The 22990-nt window shown below is 39.2% G+C and overlaps 1 protein-coding gene across 2 annotated transcripts in view; it reads left to right on the forward strand.

Moving 5' to 3' along the window:
• Nucleotides 1–10735: 10735 nt before the first annotated feature.
• The window catches only part of KIF13B (kinesin family member 13B), a 147755-nt gene continuing 135500 nt past the window's right edge, over nucleotides 10736–22990 (forward strand). For both annotated transcript variants that reach the window (XM_060693089.2, XM_060693090.2), the window contains exons 1-2: nucleotides 10736–10843; nucleotides 22458–22551. In XM_060693089.2, the coding sequence (XP_060549072.2) occupies nucleotides 10789–10843; nucleotides 22458–22551 (149 nt within the window). In that variant the 5' untranslated portion in view covers nucleotides 10736–10788. The remainder of the gene's footprint in view (nucleotides 10844–22457; nucleotides 22552–22990) is intronic.

The raw sequence follows: 22990 nt of genomic DNA on the forward strand, positions 1-22990 counted from the left end.
GATTTGAAACCTTAGGACTTGCACAGAAAGGGGGGCAGAGAAGCTGGTTTTTGTTATAATTGTTGTATCAGCAATAAATAGCTTATGTGTTGTGACTTATTCTCCAAAACACCAGAGGGGGCAGGACAAGAAGTGATGGATAGAAGCTTGTTAAAGACAGATCATAGAAGTAAAGAGAAATTTTCTGACAGTGAGAACAATTAATAAATGGAATAGCTTGCCTCACAGGGTTGTAGGAGCACCATCACTGGAGTTTTTCAAAAATAGACTGGACAACCATTTGACCAAGATGGCAAAGTTCTCCTGCCTTGAGCAGAGAGTTGGGACTAGAAGACCTCTGAGTCCCTTCTAGGCCTAAGATATTCTATGTCCTTGTTTTTGTGTAAGTGCCAGATTCTAGAGAAAAATTATTGGACGTTATGTTTTTATGTTTCTGCACTATTTTGTGTGGTTACCATATCTAGGCTGCAAAAATCTGGATCATCACCAGAATTAGGAGAATTTTATCTCTTTGATGAATCCAGATTTTCCCCCCGCCTTAGGCAGGCTTGCCTACCATGGAAACCACTCTTGCTTTCCCCTCCTTTGATGAAGAGAATGTTATTTTTGAGAAGGAATGTATGTAGATGTATTGATGGAGAATTCCAGGAGGGCCCTGATTTAGCACTATTTCAAGTACGATGTAGGCTCAGAGAATCTTTTCTTGCAAGCACGCGCCAGACTTTTCAGGGGCCAAACAAGAGAATACTGTGTAGTTCTGCTGGATCTATGGCTACATAAGACCCTCCTCTTCATACAGGTTGTTTCCTTGTTTCAATGCAACAGACTAATAGATGTATTCTGGAAGCAATTGTGTCCTATATTATATTTGCAGGATCCAGTCTGGGTCAGCCACTTGGACCAGAGGTTTAGTTTTCCAAGCTTTCAGGCTCATACTTGAGTCCATCCTCAGAGAATTTCTCTCTAGCAGGGTGTGTAGTAAAGAGAAATTCCCTGAGGATGGGCTCCAGTATGAGTCCAAATTTATAGTGGTGGGATTCTACCGGTTCGGATCGGTTCGGGCGAACCGTTAGTTCCAACTTTCAGCCGTGAGTGAACCGGTTAGCTCTGACTTTGAAGTGGGCTCGCCCACTTGCCCCTGTGTTATACTCACCTATATTTCCGTTTCCAAAGCACAGCTGATCGGCGCAGCAGAGTGGATTGCTGTGCATCAGCTGTTTTCCTTGCCGGCTGCAATGCAGAAGGTGACTTTTCTTGAAAGTGTGCACATGCGCACAATGAGCATCAGACGTGTGCGCGAGTGCAGCAAGAGCACACATGCGAAACGCATGCTCAGCAAACCAGTTATTAAACCGGTAGGATCCCATCCTGGTCCAAAAACTCAGAAGACTAAATCTCTGGTCCCTGTGACTGACCCAGATCTGGAACATTATCCTGGGACATGTATATTCACCTTCACTCGTATATTATATTTCCCTAAAATATTATATAACAATTACTATTGTAAAAACCTCTTTCTGAGATTGCTTGCAGGCAATTATATTTTGAGGTAAAGGTGATGAGCACCCTCTTGTGCCCAGCATCAAAATAACAAAGATAAATGGAATGCCTCCCATTTTAAATCCAGCCATTCTCTATCTTACATGAAGCCTTTAACATCAGGTGTGTACACCGGAGGCAAGGGGAGATGGATCTAACTATTTTACACCCACACAGTTAATTAATAAAAGCTATCAGAACAAGGACCCCTTCAGGCATTGCCAGAAGAATTGGTTCCACTAGGTCAGGCCTACTATATCATAGAACGACTCAAAAGCATGGAAAAAAAGATTATGGTCCTCTTCCAGTTGTGAAATCTAAAATTTGTTACAACCGGTTCTATGGGTGTGTCTTGGTGGTGGTGGGGGTTAATGTGACTGGGTGGGCGTGGCCAATTTTTTTTTTTTTTACTTTTAAAACCATTTTTTCTACAATCTCTTTGGTGAAGAAGTTGTAAAAAAATGCTTTCAAAAGGCTCTGACGATCCCAGCTGAGCCGTGCGATCATCAGAGGCTTTTTTTTTTACTTTTAAAAGCATTTTTTCGGCTGAAGAGGTTGTAGAAAAAATGCTTTTAAAACTAAAAAAAAAGCCTTTGATGATTGTGCGGCTCAGCTGGGCGGGGGGGAGGGGCAGGGATTTTTGCTACCGGTTCTCCGAACCACCCACCTCCATTGCTACCGGATCGGGTGATCCAGTCCGAATTCGGAGCATTTCACCCCTGTCCTCTTCCATTGTTATTCTCTAGGTACTTAATATATCCAGAGATAAATAACACCCTCAGACCTAGTAGCCAATGATAGGAGGCCAATTATAAAACTGATATTCACACATTAAAGCAATGTTTTATTTAAAGGATGACTTTAAACAGTGAGAGAGGTAGGAAAAACTTTATTCAGATTTTATATACTTTCTATAGTTTCTTATTTCTCTGTCATTCCTCCCTTTATCCACATTTCCTCAAAGCTACACCACAGTGATAAGATTAGCTGAATTTATTTACAGTTCCATTCCAAATTATGTGGTGTGCCTTGAAAAGAAAAAAAAGTTGTGGACTGTGTTAACATTTTCACTGAACACTAATGGACCATGTTCTGCTTCATTTTAGAAGGCAAAATATAGTTCAAGGTGATGAAACTCTTATGTACACCATGTCCGTACTACACTCTTTAAAGCAGCTGCATATTTTTCCAATGTGGCACAGTTGTCTTCTACAGATGCAGAACAAACCAATCAAAAGAGCTTTTAATGTAAGGAATTGCAGACAGATGCTACATGCTTGTCCATGAGTATTCCAGATAATGTTTTTCCCTTCAAAAATTGAAGTAGCGCATAGTCCTACCAACTAGAGCAATGTACAATTCAAAAATTGTTCAGAAGTGTTTTGGACTTCATCATAAATACTTGTAGAAGATATCCTCTGGAAATCTCTGCAACCTCTTTTTGATTTTGCCATCTTGAATATTTTGGTAACATGATGATTCTGTATTCCTGCCCAAAGGGGCAAAGAGAAAGACTCCCTCGAGATCATTTTGACTTCTTACAATTCCTGTAGCTTCTTTGGCAACAACACTAAACTATTTTCCCAACATTCTTTCCCAGGAGGCTTCACCATTCACATCTCTCCAAATGAAAAAATGCATGTGTAATTTTATTCACTGTTTCCTTTAATCAATCCATGATAGCAGCTACTCCCTTGCTGGGGGATTTAGCCAAAAGCTTTTGAAAGTCAAAGAATACAGTCTCTGATGGATGTTTTCTGTCTGAGTACTTATTGACCGTCTCAAAATCTCATAAATTAGTGAGACAAGAATCTTCCTTGTAGGTCATTTTGGCTTTTTTCAGCAAGGCTCATTTTCTAAATATCTGATTATTTATTTTCTCTTGAATAATACTCCCTTCACTCGTGCGCACACCACTTCTGTGCATGCGTAGAGTGTATTTGATGACATCCAGGTGGGTGGGCGGAGCCTCCCCTGCCGCTACTACCGGTTTGCCCAAACCGGGGCAAACCCGTAGCAACCCACCACTGGTGTGTGTGTGTGCTGGGCTTTACAAAGGTAGATAAATTGAAGCCTGTGTACTATAGCCCACATATCTTGTTTTGCAGTCCTTAAAGTCCCTTTACACCTTTTCAGCAGGTTCTGACCAGTTCTGGAGAACCGGTAGTGGAAATTTTGAGTAGTTCAGAGAACCGGTAGCAGAAATTTTGAGCAGTTCGGAGAACCGGTAAATACCACCTCTGACTGGCCCCTCCCCCATCTATTCTCTGTCTCTCAAATCCCAGCTGATCAGGAGGAAATGGGGATTTTGCAGTATCCTTCCCCTGGAATGGGGTGGGAATATAGTATCCTTCCCCTGCCACGCCCACCAAGCCACACCCACAGAACTGGTAGTAAAAAAAATTGAAATCCACCACTGCTTTACACCCTAGATGTGCTCATGGAAATCCAATCATCCATTAATGATTTTTGCTTTGTTAATTAAAAAACTAGTAAATAGATTTAAAATAAATGTAAATATTGAAAATTATGTTACTATTCATTAAAAAAAAGTAAGGAAAAAAGATTTAGCACACCTACTTTTTAAAAACTAAAATTTGAAAAATTGAAAACAGGTCAAAATTATTTATTTTATTCATTCATTCAACTTTGACATTGTCAGGTTCCACAGAACTCCTAGCCATTAACAATGTTCATAATATAAACATCTACAGCATATGAATCAATAAAGCCTCCTAGGTAAGCTAGACAAAAAACTGTGAACCATTCGCAGGAAGAATAAACTAAAAAATAATTTGCAATCATTAGCAAAACAAAACAGATATATTCTAACTTAGATGCCCTTGGTCCATGAACAAATGCTCTAAGGAAGATCTCAGATTTAAGCATCTTCCAAAATGAAATCAAGGTGGGAGGAAAGTCTAACTTCAACCAAGAGGCTACTTGGAAGAGCAGGTGCTGCTAAATCAACCCTTTTCTTCTCAGTCCCCTCTTACTTAATGGGATACTACAAGCAGCCTCTCCATTGACAACTGAGTGGATAACTTTGATTCTGGTTGGAGAATTCAATCATGCAAGTAAGTATATACCAATGATGGCGAACCAGTGTGGAAACGTCACGTGCACGCTCTTCAGGGCTGCACTCCGGAAAAGCCGAATTTCCAGGTTCTAGTGTGCATGCGCACCCAACAATCAGCTGGTCGGCACGCGTGCAGACACTGGTTTTTGGCACTGCTGTGCGCATGCGTGCCAGAAACCCAGAAGACAAACAGGCAAGGCTGTGTGTACCAGACGCCACTTTGGGCATGCGTGCTATAGGTTCGCAGATATATACCATATTTAAGTATCACAGATATATACCATACTTAAGTACCAAGCATACAAGTATGTACCAAGCTATATAGGACTGCATAGGTTAAAACTGGCACTTTGAATTGTACTCAGAAATTTATTGTCTACCAATAGCAGTCCATATAATGTGCTCTTAGTTACAGTCTCTGCTTAACAAACAGAGCACTGCATTTATACAAATTACAGCTCTGAGGTGGTCTCCAATCCCATGAAAAATGCTTTGCAGCAATTCAGTGAAGTAGTTGTGATAGCATTAATTATTCAGGAAAGATCTGCCTGATATGGCCATCACTGGCAAACAAGCTGCCAAAATCTCACAAGGTTTTGTAGAGAGAATGCTGAAATTTAATGAGATTTGATAATATAAGATTTCTACTATTTTGATTATTTATTGATTTATTTGATTTAACTTTGGCATTGCCTGACTCCAGAACACATTTACATATTGAGAGGGATGAGTAAAGACTGCCATGTTCTTGTAACAATATTGTACTGTCACACTACAAGATGCGTCTTCTTTTGCAACCCTTCAGTTTTTTCTAATCTTGCATTACATCTCCCAGGTTGCCTAAAACAGGGGTCCCTGAATTTTCAGTTGTCCATAATCTGACATTTTTAGCAGGATCATGTTGCAATTCACCATTGAGTATCTCTTTCTTTCTTGTTTTGGAGTTAGGACAAGAACCTAGAAGCCAGTAGAGTTGGGAAGGACAAGTCTAAATAGATGGAATGGGTAGCATTTTCCACCCAATCTCCTCTGAGGGCAGAACTGATAGGAGAAAACTATAAAAGAAATTAAAGTGAAGGGGTGAGGAGAGGACAAATTCTCTTTCTGTTGCGTGTTGTTGCTTTAATTTGCTTTCTTCTTCCATACTTTTGAATATTTAATTTAGTTTATGCTAGCAACTGATTCTGAATTAAAATTACAAACACATTGTTTTGCAAGAAACATGTTAAATTCTACAGTGCAGGGGTGTCAAACTCGTGGCCGGTGGGCCGGATGGGTCATGCGCTAACCACGCCCACCCGCTCCGGTTTAGCAAAAGGGAAAAAAGCAATACGTCACATGATTGTGTTGTCACAAGTTTGATACCTTTGCTATAGTGAGTCATCCTTTGATACTGATTAATTTAAAGCCTACATACTACTCTCTATTAATCTTTAAAATGGATTGCTTGTTGTTTTTTCCTAAAAGAGGAATTTCACTGAGGAAATTTTTATTTGAAAAGTACTCGTGTAGTAAGGAGAAACAAAAAAAGTATCAGCTTTCAGTTTTATACAACTCATTGGAAAGGTATCTACTTTTTACTAACAGTTGCAAAATGTCTGTAATTATCTCTTATATGCGTTATATGGATTCTTCTGAAAACAAAAGTTACTAGTAACAAAATAAAAGCACTTGTGTGAAATATTTATTTAGAGTGAAGTGTAATCACACCACCAGGTGTCAGTCTGTCTTACATGTAAAGTCAGCTATTTTTCAGAGATGATCTCCAAGCTATTTTGTCCCTAAACATTAGCTGAATGTAAATTCCTTTCCTCTGAACTAACAAAATAAGCATCTTTCTGCCTTTTGATTCCAGAAGTTGATTTTGCTTCCCTGCACTTATTTAATGAGATGCATGGAGATATTATGGCTGCTCAGGAACCACTTCTGGAAAAAGAGCAGGTAGACATTTCTTGAGTCATTTTAGATCCATATCTAGTCCTTGAAGCTCCAGGCAGCTACAGTAGGTTTGGAAATGTTCTGGCTGGTTGTTTCTATACAGTACTGAAATAGTTTGGTCCCAGTGACACATGCCTTGGTAATCTTGGGGCTTGGAACCGCAATGTGCTGTGTGGCGCTTCAGCTGTTTTAAATTCAGAATCCTCTTACAGTGTGGTCTGAACAAGCTAAAAAAAAGTAACCATGGTTATATGAAATGAGGAAAAGCTACCTGAATCCTTTCTCCTTTCACTGTATGAACCAGAAGGGCATAACTTCATTGCTTCCTTTAAACTTCATTGCATATCCCAGACAATTCATAGAAACAGAATTTCTCAATCATATAACTCTTCTGTTTATATATCCAGCCACTGAGCTCAAAAGTTGCCTCTTGGGAAACAATGGGGAATTGTTTTTTCCTTCCACAAATGATTGTCTGGGATTGTTTTCAGCCTTAAGGGTCCACTAGACAGTTTATCTTTGTGATAGACCAGGGTATTGGTCTGAAAGAAGCCTGCCTTAAAAAAGACAGCTATGTGGGACAATCAGGTGAACATGAGTCCTTTCTCAAGTGATTAAATGTGCCCCAAAGTCACCAAACAGACAGCAGGAGACTGGGGGGAAAAATTGAGGGAAAAATGTTGCCATTTCAGGAATTATTGTCCTCAAGATTTCAGAAAAAAGGAAAATTATGGAAGAACAGAATTAAAAGGAGAGCGAGAAGGCTGTTAGTGAGAGCTATAATCATCCTTCTGACCTCAGTTTCTTTCCTCTCATTCTTTGCCGAGGTGGCACGACTTTGACTGACACAATACTGAAGGCATTCTCTGCCATGTATTTGAATCATCTTGCACCTTGGCAATAAAAACTGGTTCTGAGGCCAAAACCAAATGAGCCAAGCCTTAAATTAAGCCCTAGATGCAACCCATCTGTCCAGTATCTATTCTTTGGTTCCTTGACAAACAAACAAACAAACAAGCAAACAATAACATACAATTTTGTTTGGAACAGGCATTGGTGGGCACGAACACATCAGCTACTGATGTGTAGCCCAAAATGTATCACACAGCAGGAAAATTCGGTAATCTCATCTTTCTTATTATTTTTAAATGCTCCTATTCTATAAGAATGAAAAGGTAATTGTGGGCAGTGTCTGATGTAACCAGGCCGGGTGTGGAGACAATGACGTTGTGTTGTATGTAAAGCAGAGGGTGGAACCAGACCAAGTTGATTCTGGAGCAGGATTTCCAGTACCTTCTGGGTGGAGGGGACTTGAGTGCCTTGAGTAATAAGAGAAGGGGTGTGTACGTCTATATGTTTGCATGCACAAAGTAAGTCAATGGCACTCCTGATGAAGCTAATAAAACAGAGAGCCTGATATGTATGAACACTTAAAGCATATTTATGCTGACTCAACTAACAGTCAGTCTCACTCAGAACAATTTCCTCTGAATGATAGCTGTTCATCAAAGTCGTAAAATGCAATCTTTCTTGACTGAACCCCAAGATCTCTTTAACTGGAAATAACAAGAATTGAATCAAAGATCATCTGATTGCAAAAGGTGCATGGCTGGATTCACACACTGCACTGAGACATAAATCAAAATGTATAAACCATAATGGCTGGGTTCACACAACACACTATGGCACATTTTTTTTAAATTAAAAAAAAATCATACTGTGGGTAATTTCAAGGGATGTCCTTCTTTTTTGTAGATCAAGGAACTATGAGAGACTTTCTGGGAGCTATGTTCCAAAGAACAGGATAATTGAATGGATGAGACTAGTGCAAAAAAAAATAATTATTGCATTTAAATGTAATAAATTAAATTGAATTGATTTAATTCAAAGTAAGTAATGTACGTAATTGAATTAATTCCAATGGACAACAGTACATTCAAAAAGGGTCTCAGAATCTAGCTTGGGCACAAGCTGAACATAATCCTAAAGGGTGATGCAACTGCAAATAAAATGAATGCATTGCTAGATGCATATGTCAGTATTACATCATCATTCTTCTCTATGCCGTACTGGTCAGACCACATCAAGAATATTTCAGGCACTATATTTTAGGAATTTATTGACAGACTAAAATGTGTCCAGAGGACAGGAACCAAGATGATAAAAGGTCTGAAAGGAAGCACTTAGGAGGAACACTTGAAGTCACTGAGTATATTTAGCATGGTGAAAAGGAGACAGATGCTGTTTTCAAGTATCAGCGTTCCGTCTCCTATGGGAAAAGGAGCAGAATGGTTCTGAGTTGTTCAAGAAGACAGGATAAGAAACAGTGGATTTAAATTACACGGAAGTAAATTTCAGTTGGATATCAGAAAAAAAAAACTTAACAGTAATAGCAATTCAACAATGAAGCACACTTCCTCAGGAAGTGATGGATTGTCCATTAGTGGTGATATTTCAACAGAATTTGGATAGCTAGTTCTTGACAAAGTTGTAACAAATAGGATTAGATTATCTCCAAAATCCCTTTCAATCTTTACATTCTATGATTCTATTCTTACCATAAGAGTTGATTGTTCCTAATTACACTTCATCCTCCCTGATTTGAGACCTTTCTAAAATCAAATTAGGTCTGATATAAGTACACACACACACATCATAACAGATTTTGTTGAACCAAGATAAAATATATCTTTTAACACGAATCTAATAAAAAGCAATGATTCCTGTTATGTAATTGTATTCATTCATTCATTTTGCCCTGTTCAATAAAAGGATTCCAAATTTATTCCCTCTCTGTTTATTCTCTTTATCTAATGTAGAATTCCTAGCTTGGCTGATTCCAGATTTGTTGAGATTGCATTCCTGGAAGCTGCAGATCCAATATACAGTATCTGGAAGAGACCAGCTTGGAGAAAATATCAGAATAACGTTTTGTCCGAAATTTCATCTTCTTACAAATATCACACTGCTCCAATATTTTGGGGCTAAAATTATGCACGTTGATTAAATCACACGTTTAGGAATTGCATCAGAATACTTTCAGTGTGGTATCTTAATATGAACGGGACATATCTGTGAACACCAGTTACTTGTTAAGAGTAAGAAGTGTAATGAAGAATGATACAGAAACTGAAATAGGATCAATCTACATACTGTATGCACTGTGAAAAGAAAAAAGAAATCAGAAATAAAATACAAATATTACTAATGCACTTGTTTTTCCCCAGAAACAAGATGGGATGAACTTCAAATTGGGTGAGGGTCCTCTGTTCTCAGATCAGATCTCCCCTTCCCCAGATCCCCTTCGTTCAGCCTAGCCTTGTGCAGTTCACAGGTGCGCCGTGAAAATGATAGCATTAGTATTTCAACTTCAATTATTTGTAGCAATAGCGGAACATGAACGGCGCGTTTCTTAACGCGGCCATAGACATATACATTCATGGTCTCCCACGTTCTGAAAAAATAATATATCTGGCGTAAAATAAGATTTCCCTCCCAATTCAATTCAGATGAAAGCCATGTTGTGGGCTTCTGTTTCAAAAGTCTCGAAAACACTTGTCAACATTTTGGTCTAGGTTGTGTTGCAATCAATTTTTATTTCGGACTTCCCACTTAAAAAGAGGATGGATTGTTCATCCATGAGAATACAACACGCGCATTTATGTTTACATCTAGTGCAGTGTTTCTCAACCTTGGAAGCTTGAAGATGGGTGGACTTCAACTCCCAGAATCCCCCAGCCAGCAACGCTGGCTGGGGGATTCTGGGAGTTGAAGTCCACCCATCTTCAAGCTTCCAAGGTTGAGAAACACTGATCTAGTGGATTAGAGAGGAGGGTCTCCATGATGTGTCATTTGTTCACATGCAGAGATTTTTTTTTTGTTCTTCTCGAAACAGCCATTTCCCCAAAACTGCAGCTCCAAATCACGCTCCCCTACTTCTCCTGGATCTACTCTTCCCGGGTCTACTCCTCGAGCTCCAGTTCTCAATATTAGAAAAGGCTTAAAAGTCTGTACAGAGAAGACCACATTTCCCAATAGGCAACGAGAAGAGAAGGAAAAAAAAATGCTCGCGTGTGGCGCAGAGACTGCTGGATGTTGTAGTCCTCGTGGGAGGGTTTTCCCCGTAACCATGCTCCTCCTTCTCCTCTTCCTCCTCCTCCTCCTCCTCCTTCGCTCTCCTCCCCGAAGACGGAAGCCTGCGGAAAAAAGTGAAGAGGAGCGGAGTTGACGAGATGGGGGGCTCCAAAGTGAAGGTGGCGGTGCGGATCCGACCCATGAATAAGAGAGGTGAGTTGCGGGGCGAAATGAGCGGACCGGGCGCCTTCCAGTAAATGTGAAGGGAAGAAGAGAGGAGATTCCCCCAAGCAGCGCCCGAAAAAAAGGATTCCCCCCCCCCCAATTCCAGGCAAATAACATTTGGGAAGGAATCAAACGTCGCGGGGCAGGAACCGAGAACCGATCCTTCCTTAAGGGTGGCCGGGCAGGTCTTTCTCCCCTCGTGTTGGCAAAGAGGTGCCCCCTCCTGCAGAGGATTAAACGCGGAGAGAACGAAAGACGCTTCGGAATGCTTGCGGGAGAGACTCCCCTCCCCAGGACCAAAAGGAGAAGGAAGGACGAATATCACTTCTTCCCCCCCCCCCTACTGAGTGGGTGAAAAGCATCTAAAAAGCAGAAAAGACTTGCCCCCCGCCTCTCCCCCCCCCGGAAAAAACCACTGCCCCAGTGCTGAAGCGTATATTTAAGGAGTTAACAATGCCCCCCTTTAATATAGGAGTAGAGGGAAGGGTGGCTTTCCCCAGAACTGAAGAAATGCAGAAGTGGGGGGAAAGCCTCAGCCCACATTTTCGGATTTGAGAAAGTCTGGGGAATCCTCTGTCAGAAAGTCCAGGAGAGAAGGGCCACTTCCTCCCGCCCTCCCCTCCACTGTATGGAAAAATATGTCCGCCACTGTATGGTAAAATATTTTGCCCTGGGGCAGGAGGCAGATACAAAAACAGGGGAGAAGAGTCAGAAGGAGCAGCAGCTGGAACTGTAGTTTGTGTGCGGCCCGCCTCTTTGCTGAGGTGAGGGAATCCCTTGCCAAGGTGAAAGTGTGCCCAGGAATCCTAAACACAGAAGATAGGAAGGAGCATTACCAGCCTGTGTTAGGAATTGGAGGGAAGTTCCCTGCTTGATAGGCACCGCTGCCCAAATAGCAGAGAAACTAGGTGGACCAGAATGAAACTGGCCAGTGTCCTATGTCCACCCGCCTCCCCTGGGACAGGAGCCGGAACAGAATAATCTGTGCTCATAAGGTAGGAAGTCCTTCCTTCACCTGGGACAGGAAAGCAACTGAAGATGTGGGACCCAAACTTTAAGAAGGAGTTAATAAGCAAACACTCTCTGTATGTGTGTGCAGATTAAAGTGAAATCTCTTCCTTCAAGGTCAGAAAGAACCAAGTAGATCTTGAGCAATTTGGAGGCCAGATGAGAATGAGAGATTGACTGCCTTTATACAATATGTGTTACCTGGTTGTTAACTTTTCTGGCTTTGCATAAGACCTGACACTACACATTAACCAGATGGCCACCAGACCAAACAAAAATCTAAGGTTAAAAATAACTAAGCTTCGCAAGTTATGAAAATGGACTGCCAACCTCATTTTAGCCTAGAGTAGTGAATAGATTGGAGAAATGGGTTTTCATTACACTTTGGAGTAGTTAAGAATTTCTATATTCATTGTCTTCTAATAACATCATTTTCTGCTTGATGCAGAAGATGACCTAAGCGGCTTGACAGGGATGAAAATTCATAGCACAGGACAGGTTTCTCAGTGCAGTCTCTGCCTCTCCAACCTAACAGACAAGAAAGTTTAGACTACTTGGCATTTGAGCATCCTGTAAAATGCAAAGCTTAGCAACTAGCTTTTTGAAATATTAATTCTCATAGGAGGGGAGGAGAAAAGTTGAGATACCATACTATCTGGGGGGGTCATACATTGGGTAGGGGGAAAGAGGATATTATATATAAAAAGAGCTATATAATGACCTAATTTTTTTAAAAAAAGGGCATGTCATGAAAATGCCATTTAATTGCTTATCTAATCAATTTAATAAGTTTAAGAACACCAGAAAATTTTCTCTCTCCCTTCAAACATTACCAAAGAAGAACTATTCATGTCTATCTTTCATGATAGGACATGCCTCAATTGAAATATTAGGAGACAACCTGTCTTAATCCCCATGCTTGTATTACCTCAACCAGGTAGTTGACACCTGCGAAGAAACATATAGCAAAAAATGCACCTCACTGGGTGCTTCCCTATCATCACGCATGCAGATTTCTTAAGGGTAATATTACGATTCATATTGCCAACCTGAATTAAAAGCAATGCCCTTGTGTAGCTGCACAAATGCTGTATATCTGGCTACAATGTAGAAATAATTGTGAGTAGGTGAAAACAAGAGACTGTGAAAAAGATATACCAAAGGGAAAGCTTGAAAAGCATACCAAAATCACCCAACACTTTTTAAATGTCTTCCCAATGCCATTTTTGTTACTATGAGGTTGTAATTATGTGATTATAACAAAATGGTAAGGTCTGAAATCTTTTTCAAGTCTAAAGAAACGCATATCTAGTTCTTATCAATAGATAATATTTACCAATATTCTGCCTTTTTTACATTTGTGCTTGAGGGCAACTGCCCTTCTGAATAGTTTGCATTTTGTATGAGCTTACAGAATCATCACTCAAGTAATTATTAGATGAAGCCCTCTAAACAAAACGGCTTTATCATTCTCTCTGGGCCCCACCCCCAAGGCCATAATACCATTGAGAATTTCAGCTGCTGCTTTTTTCTCTGTATGTGGCTTTTGTTCAGAAAAAGTAAAAAAAAAAAAAAAAAGGTCACTCTTATTAATTGCTTGATGTTGAGAGTTGAGATCCGGTAGACCAAAGCCATATCATTCACAATTCATTTTGGTTTGGAGATGGAGAATATTGTCCTTTTGGTTTGATCTAAGAATATTCTCTCCATCCAACCAGATGCTCAACTCTCCTCTTTGTTCCCAAGCGTAAAATTGTTAGTGTTGAATTGATGCCTGGCTAAAAATCTGCCAGCTAACATCTTGGGAAGTGAAAAGAAGGGGGGGGCGGAGTCAGGGAATTTTTAGTGGCAGGAAGGAGCTGATTTACTCCTCCTCTTCTACATTACTCTGGACAATGTCTGTTTCAGCTACACTTGCATATTTCTTTATTAAATTTGTACTCTAAAATTCGTATCAGTGACTCTTCTACACGCTGATTTCCCAGACAGAAACTTCTCCAATCTTTCTAAGATGATTGTTGGCATTTTTGCAGATATCATAAAGGCCATAATATTGCAGAAAATCATGGACTGGTTGAGGCATGTAACATTTCTCTATATTTAAACTTGTGAAAGTAAAAGGGTAAATGGATATGCATTTATTATATAGCTATTTTTTTAAAAGGTAAAGTGTTCAAACTCTTCATTACTATGCATGGTATCAAAACAGACATATTTTATATTTGAAACATACGTGTGTGTGTGTGTGTGTGTGCATCGTATTGACGAACTTGAAAATTTGTTTGACAGCTGAATTTTAAAAAGAGAAATTGACACTTGGGGGGAGTGACTGGGTTGAGATTCCAGTAACAATTGTGCTTCTGTGTTGGAGTGTGGCAAATATCAAAGCTCTCTCTTACTTTGGAGTAAAGATGTCTTATGCATGCCATTGTCTGCCCTAACAATAGCCTTATCTAGAGAAAAAATGCTTTAAATGATCTTTGTTTTCAATGACAAATGCTTCAGTTTCCTGGAGCCATATGTTGAAATCTCTCTAAAGTCATCTCACAAACATATAGGAAGAATAGTTTAAAAACTTTATTCCTTAAAACCAATGTTAAATCATAGTTTTGCCATTTGAAAAAATGGAACAATAGCTTAGTTTATCATAAATGAATCTTTTCCTCTGGTGTATTTTTAAGGAAACATTACCTCCCGTGTTCAACTAGTAATGATATGGAGTTACATGATCACAATTGGGGAACCCTCGGATGTTGAGCAAAGCAGTCATTAAGTGAGATGTTACTTCGCTCAATGACCACAAACATGGCACTCCCAATTGTGGTCCTTAAATGATCTTCTAGGTCATTAAAGGGATGGAGTGCAAGGGTTGCCTGCTGGGAGCACATCTCAGCTCCATGTACAGCTGAGATTCTCTCCCACCCACCCCCAATGCTCTGTCAGGCAGCCCTTTGAGAGCTGAGACTTCTCTGCTGAGAGCTGAGATTCCCTCCCAGAGAACAGCCCTTTGAGTGAAAGAGCAGGGCGACAGAGAAAGGAAAGGGGAAGGAGGTAGAGAGAGAGGGATTTTAGGCTCCCTGTAAGCTTGGATTTTGAGTGCCAAGGTTCAAGCAGGCACAGAGCTTAGGATCCTTCCTTCCCCATCTCTGGAGAGAGCTCTGTGCGGGTGAGGAGGGAAGGATTTGGGGTTTTGTGCATGCCTGGAAATCCAGGCAGACATGGAGCTTGGGGTCCTTCTCTCCTGCCTCTGTGTAGAACTCCACAGAGACTGGGATTGGGATTTGAGCTCTGTGCCTGCTTCAATTTTGACTACTGAGGTCCAGGAATAAACGGAGTTTGGGGTCCTCGTCTCCCTGCCTCTGGGGAGGTGTGGAGAGAAGGATGCCTGCTTGCATTTCAGTTGTCGAGATTCATGCAGGCAAAGATTGGCGGGGTGCTTTTTCAGCCACCCCCCAGGGAAAAGAGGGACCCGCTTGGCCGGCGGAAGCAACTGCCAGTTTCCCCCATTGACAATCTGAGGAGGCAGGCTCAGAGATGACTGCAAATGGCAATCATGTGATTGTGGGGCACTTGTAATGTGTGAACAGAAGAAGAACCCATATCACAAGAATGGTGCCAAGAACCTATATTATAATCACATGACTATGTTTGTGTGTGACATTTTGTAATAGTTGGAAGTCTTTTACAGGCCATAAAGCCCCTTTCCAAAGCCATCATAATTTCAAACACTAATTAAGCGACTGGTCTAAGGACGATCTATATATCTAAATCTGAAAAATTTCATATTCTCAATTTTGATTTATAAAAACAAGGCCATTTAAAGCCATAGTTTTTGATCTTGGCTAATTTTCTGATTCTTAAACTAATACATTGCCATCTATTAAACTGACAAACATATTCAAACTCCCCTTATAACGCATACTTTAAAAACAAAGTGACATTTCATTGAAGGCAGTGCATTTATGTCAGGCTACATTCATCGATATACTTTCATCAAAGACCATCAGCCAGCTTCCGAATTATACAAGTTTTGTTGGGAACTAGTTTCCCAAACAGGAATGCAAGTGGTGTTATTAACTAAATAGCCATGCCATATCAAATTTGGGTAGGTTCTGCTGAGTTTGAGTTTGGCTAAAATTAATGTAACGTTTATTTGAGCTGAAATAGGAATTTTTTTTTTACTTCATAGTAATCTTTACAACAAAATGTATTACCGGTAATACCTGCTTGTTGGTAAGTCATCCGATGGAAGTTATAAAGCTTTGGTTGGGGGAAAAAAGATGGATCCAGATTTGGAAATAACAACAAATCTGTTAAGATAAATTTATCTTTATCTACAGCTGGAGCAATGGGGTTGTGCAGTGAGCCGGAAAACACACCAAATGTGGTTGATTGGTACAAGAGTGCTGGTTCCTGCGTGAGGTGATCTGAGTTGCGATTGGTTGCTATGGGTGTGGAGGGGGTTTCCCCTTTTCCCATTTTTTTCTTCTGTGTGTGCCCTATGTGCTGTGATTTACCTGATGATGCTCCTGCCTGCCTGATTATCTACTTTGTTGTATAGTTGTATATAGTTGTAAATTATATTTATTTATACAAAATTACAAGTTCGTGTCAGTGTCTCTGACTCCATTTGGACATCGGCTGTGCAATTCCCTAACAAAATCACATTTCATTGAAAATTAAAGCCAAAATAAATCCTCTGATTGGACATGCTTTCTTGTATTCTGGATATGGGGCTCCCCTTGGGGTACACCCGGAGGCTCCAACTGGTGCAGAATGCGGCTGCGCAGGGGATTATGGGAGCGACGGGGCGCTCCCATGTGACTCCTCTCCTGCGCGAGCTGCATTGGCTTCCGGTGGACTTCGGGTGCACTTCAAGGTGTTGGTGATCACCTTTAAAGCGCTCCATGGCTTAGGGCCAGGGTACTTACGGGACCGCCTTCTGCCACCAATAGCCTCCCACCGGCCAGTTCGCTCCCACAGAGAGGGCCTCCTCAGGGTGCCATCGGCTAGACAATGCCGGCTGGCGACCCCCAGGAGGAGAGCCTTCTCTGTGGTGGCACCTACCCTTTGGAACAATCTACCCCCAAAGATACGAGTGATCTCCGACCTCCGGACTTTTCGTTGGGCCCTAAAAACTCATCTCTTTCAGTTAGCCGGTCTCTCTTGATTTTATGATTTTACGGTTGATTTTAAATTTTGATATGGATTTTAAATTGATAAATTTTAAACTATGGGCCAAATTTAATTATTTTAAATCTATTTTTAATCGCACTTTATGTATAAATGTTTTATTTTGGCTGTTCACCGCCCTGAGTCTGAAAGGAGAAGGGCGGTATAGAAATTTGAATAATAAATAAAATAAATAAATAAATAAATAAATATAATGTTCTGGATGAAACACGGCTGTTTGGGAGTTCAGTCACTTTTCAAAACTGTTCTTGTTTGGAAGGTCAGTTTAAAGGATCTTCTTGCATAAATTGCTGAACTGCCCCCTGGAAGAGATTGTCTGGAGGAAGTTTAACATGGTATGGAGGGAAATGGAACATTTTGCAGTTCTATACCATTCCTAGCCAATATATTTTGTACATCCCTACAACCATATCATCACTAACTGCTGCTTAGTGTGGGAGCTATCCCAACAACATTATGGAGGCAAGACAGAAAAAGGCCAAGCTATGCAGAACTTAGATAAGACTGATGACAAAGCATGGACTAGACTAGAGGTTCTGAGTTGTTAATTTCCAGTTTCTAGATTAAGGTACCATGCTTATGATAGGGGCAAATAAACTTGGGGTTGGTCTTTCATAAGGCAGATCATCTTCTGTTTATGTCTCTGTTCCCTCCCTTAATTATACAGTCCTTATTGGAGTCCCCTTTGAACCTCTTTACACAAATAGCAACACCCTTTCCTGCACAACACATGTTCCTCATGTGTGCATTGCTAACACTTGCAAACTTTTTGAACTTCTGTTGGGCTGTGTATCTTTGAAATAAGACATGGCAAATGTGTGGATGTAATCTGGAGACCAAACTTATTAGAGGGATTGTCCTTTTAACAAAATGGCACATTCAAGTTTGCTAGCAAAATACTGTAAGAGAATCCTATGGATTCTGTTCTCAATTATTCTTTTCCAAACCAAGAAGATTTTGCAACATAGGGCTAATTGATTCTGAACGTGCTCATAAGTTGCATGACAGAAGTAATAAAATCTGGGGAAACTGTTACAGAAATGAAGCACGTGTCCGTATAGTTTCAGGATGCTCAAAATAGAACAGTGATAAAAGCATGCAATTGCACATTCTTTTATGAAAGTCTCAATGCTCTCTTACAGTACTGTAGTGGATTAAATATGTCTATTTTGAAAGGAAGCAGTTAGGTTATTTTATATTAAACACTTGAAATTGGCTCCCAATACATCTCAAGTTATCAGCACAGTTAAAACGTTTTTGTCCTTGTTTAACCCCTGCGTTTAAGTGACTTAAAACATTAATGTAAAGATTACAGGAATACAAAATTTAAGAACATATTCATAACATAGCTAGCCTCAAGTGACTGATGATTTTCATTTAAAGTACACTTTAAAACTTATTAACTTTTCTTAGCTGAAGAATAGATTTGTGAGAAGAAAATATGACTCATTTGGATTTTATTTTACATTATTGCAAACACTTAGAGCTCAAAACAATGTTTCTAAGTATATTCTTCTTCCGCAAGGAGCAGGGCTACTTTTGGGGTTTCTATCTTACCCAGCACTGGAAATCTGAAGACAAGTATTGTGTGTTTTCTAGCTGCTGTACTCATACATAATAAATGAACTATTGTAGCCTGAAATTTTAATGGATTGTAACAGGGACATCCTTTGTAAGGTGATTAGAAAAAATGTTGATTGTAAATCCTGTTTTAAGCTTTTTATAAATTCCCCTTTCCCCCAACTTTACTCTTAACTGTAGGTTCAGATAAAATCAGTGTCACAAGCAGCAGACAACTTCACATAGTATTCAGAAGTAGGTCCATTTATTTTTAATAGGAGACCCTCAAGAATTGTATTGAATTGCATTGTATTGTAGAGTTAATCACTGAATCTACATAAAACATTTTCTGAATCCCCATCCCTTCCTTCCTTCCTTCCTTCCTTCCTTCCTTCCTTCCTTCCTTCCTTCCTTCCTTCCTTCCTTCCTTACTTACTTACTTACTTACTTACTTATCTGCAGAAGAATAATGTCTTTAGCATTCTTGGCAACATATTTCATAAAACTGTGGTTTCTCTGGATTTCTTTCTAATTAACTGCTGTTGAGTCATTTCAAATTTTACTTTTCAATCAGGGATGGTGTTAAAGGAAAGATATCTCAAGAATAGCATGCGGTCACCAAGGAAATTGAGTAGAGATATGGTTATCTTTCATACCTTGTTTCTCTAATCGGTAACGATATTTAGATCTCCCTTTAAGAAGTCTGTTTTTTTTCCCTTTTGGAATGCCAACTGGTATCTATTTGAACCTGTAGGATTTATTTCCAGAATCACTGAAGCTTTTTATTATAAGGATTTTGAAGTTCCTTGGAAAGTGATTGAAAAGAGTGTGAGATCGCATTTGTGAGAAAATTGATAATCCTGTGACGTTTACTGTTAACTTTGCTGTAATTGACAGCTGCAGAAGTGTGTTTCGTGCATATATCTATTACATTTGGGACTGCAGTTAAGCTTAACTAGTGGTAGTTATATTCACCTGAAAATGGATGGCAGCATGTTCCATAACATACATGAGCTTTGTAATTTTATACAGAGTCTTTTCAGCAAGTGGTTTAGTGTAAAAGTTCCCTAATATTAGAAAGTTTTAAAACAACTACTCCAATTACACAATGTTTCTTATTTTTGTAATGAAAACAACCCCTATTACTAGAATTACCTTTGGAAACATCATTCTTCATGCTCAGTTCCTTAAATATATATGAGCACTAATATGATATGTCTAGTTTGGCTTAGTATATAGTTAGATTTAGATTTGTTTGTCCTGCTTTTATTATTTTTATAAACAACACAAGGCAGTGGACATATCTAATACTCTTTCCTTCTATTTCCCCCACAACAACTATCCTGTGAGTTGAATTGGACTGAGAGTGACTAGCCCAAAGTCACCCAGCTGGCTTTCATGCCTAAAGTGGGACTAAAACTCTCAATTTCCAAGTTTCTAACCAAGTGCATATGTGGTTTATAAACCATACTTTATGGATTAATGGTATCAATTCAACCGTTGCTTGTTATCTAAACCATAATTAAGCAAACTGTCTTAGAACAAACTGTGAATCCATTGATGAAATTGGAAGGGGCTACTTGGATCATCAAATCCGGTTCCTGTCAGTGCAAGTGCTTAAATCAAAACACCCCTGACAGATGGTAATCTAGCCTCTAATTCAGTGTTCCTCAACTTTGGCAGTTTGAAGACATGTGGTTTCAACTCCCAGAATTCCCCAGACAATCAATGTAGAGCCTACTACTTCATCAGATAATTGATTCCTGTTAATAATTGCTGTTATTGTTAAAGCATTTTGCTAAAACTCAGAGGAATCTTCGTTCCTATATTTTAAAACCATCACATTCTACATTCCCGGATGATGCCGATTAGTGTGCATTTTTTTTTATTTGACCTTCTTTCAAATACTTGTATGGGATTCAAGTATATTATCACTTACCATCATAGTCAAATCTCATTCTCATGGACTCCAATTGCCAATCTTCTGATCTTGTCATTTTGTTTTAATCCTTGCCAGTTTGATGGAGTCCTTTAATAAAGTTTGACCCTCAGGCCTTGGATAGATTGTAAATCATTTTGCATCATGTGTGTGTATGATTTGAAGTTGCTTGTATCTTCAGAATTAATTATGTTTTAATATTAATACATATCTGCATGAAAGATATAATTTTGGTCATCCTATTCAGTTCAGGGAACTTAAAATGATATTATAAGAAATCTGCCTACAGTTTTCCAGGGTGGATATTTTGAAAAGCTATTTTTATATCTGAAGTGCTTCCCACATGCCCTCTGTTATGTTTATTGAAAAGAATTAGCATGCTGCCTTAGGTTACCTTCTCCTCCTTCCATCTTATGTTCAATAAGAAAATATTATATCTTTTGTTTGAACTAATTCCTGCTCCCTTTCAGTAGCTCTCATTTGCAAATGTGAAAGAAGAAGGCTGAATATATTTGATTTCTTTAGTGTAAGCTAAAAATGTTCAGGTATTATTAATTTGGAATATTTATCTGCTGCACAAATGTAAAATATGTTTAAAATGATTCAAATACCAGATTATACTTCATTTTTCTAGAAGACAATGGTTCTCCCATCTTTTCTTTCTTTTTACCAATAAAACTAGTTTGTGGATGGATGTTTTAAAAGGTGGATTTTCAATTAACTGGGCTTACAACTTCCACTTGTAGAAATGTAAATGATACATACTTGAACCTGCAATATAGGTTCAATATTATTGACAATTTCCTGCGATTCCAGGAAGAAGTATTTCTTTGTTCCCAACTTCTCTGTAGTGAAACAAAGCTATATGTTTCTTGATATCTAGCAATTCAAAGCTTTCCCCAGCCACAAATGTGAAAATTTGAAAGCTGCAGTCAACACAGGATACTGTAGTTGTGTACAGTGTCATCACCTTCAATGTCCTTTCTGCATGGAGGCTCAGTTTACACAAAATTTGAAAAGTGTTGAGCAACAAAGAAGGGGACTATCATCCTCATTCAGTAGAACTTGAGGAGAATGTTCTTCAAAATGAAAAATGGGGATAGAGAAGTATAATCCTTCTTGGATTATTTATCACTAGCTTGTACCCTGATCTGGACCAATCAGAATAGGGGAGAGAACATGGCTGCAACATTTTTATTAGGTAAACTTGTACCAGTCTTTCACAGTTGGTCTGTCTAATCCAGTATTATTTATCTGTTTTGGTCTGACTGTCAGTGGTAGATCTATGAGAATATTTGCTCTGTGTTTTCCTACATTGTTTGATAAAATCTTCATGAAAGACTGGTTCTTTACACTAAGGAAGTCTTTCTGTTCTGGATGTAACAATGACAAAATATATTGAAACTAGAGAGGAAATGTTCTTTTCCCACTTACCTAATCTAAATAGTTGTGTGACAGCTTTTGTCTTCCTTCTTCTCTATTTCTGAACTTTACAGTTCCTTCACAGTCCTTCAGAATGTCTCTGCAGATTCTATACAACCAGATCTTTGGAGATGGGAGGAGCAACAGAAAGAAGCCTGCAGTGGTTTCCCAAAAATTGGTTCCTTCTCTCCATCTGTTACATAAAAGTTCCCATCATTTTCATCTATTGGAGTTCCAACCATACTAGTGGAATGCCGACAGTTGTAATCCAACAGATGTGGATGATGCCAGATTTGGGAAGGCTGCTGTAACTCTTTTTTAGAACAAAGTATAAAGCTGAATATCCTGGTAGGCAATTATAGATAATCAGGGGGCAAATTGGTTAGCAAAATAGAAATGAACAGGTTGTGATACTAAAAAACTCTATGGTCCTAAAAATGGCATCTAACATATTTATCCCCTTCTTTTTTCTCATAATAGAAATAGATCTGCATACAAAATGTGTGGTAGATGTGGAGACAAACAAAGTTATTCTTCATCCTGTGAACACTAACCTTTCAAAAGGAGATGCTAGGTAAGTCCAATTGCCTTTTGAAAAAAGCACCTTTGGGACAGCTTGGCTCAAATATTTTATTTGAAAACAGCTGTTGAAAGTTAAAGCAAATTAGTTCCTCTGAATAGTGAATGGCTGAATGCAACAGGTTGGAGAAGGTATAGGTTTAATTGGAAGGCAATGGATAATGTGTTGTTTTCATGGATTTTGACATAATGATATGTTATGAGTACTGGAGGATAATTAGAAGATTGTTTGATGAGTTTACATAGTTCTATTTCCTTGGTTTAGTACAAAGTAATATAATGTCTGGCCCAGGTGAAATGCACCTGATTAGGTCTGTTGCTAATTTCCTGATCATATTGTGCCCTCTTTTTTGATTGATTGATTCATTCATTCATTTCCTCATTAATGGGATCCTGGGTGATTTAACTAATTCCAGTATAAAGCAAAACCTTAT

Source organism: Pantherophis guttatus, chromosome 1, assembly GCF_059756535.1.
Source record: "Pantherophis guttatus breed Tessera chromosome 1, ASM5975653v1, whole genome shotgun sequence".
Taxonomy (NCBI): Eukaryota; Metazoa; Chordata; class Lepidosauria; order Squamata; family Colubridae; genus Pantherophis; species Pantherophis guttatus.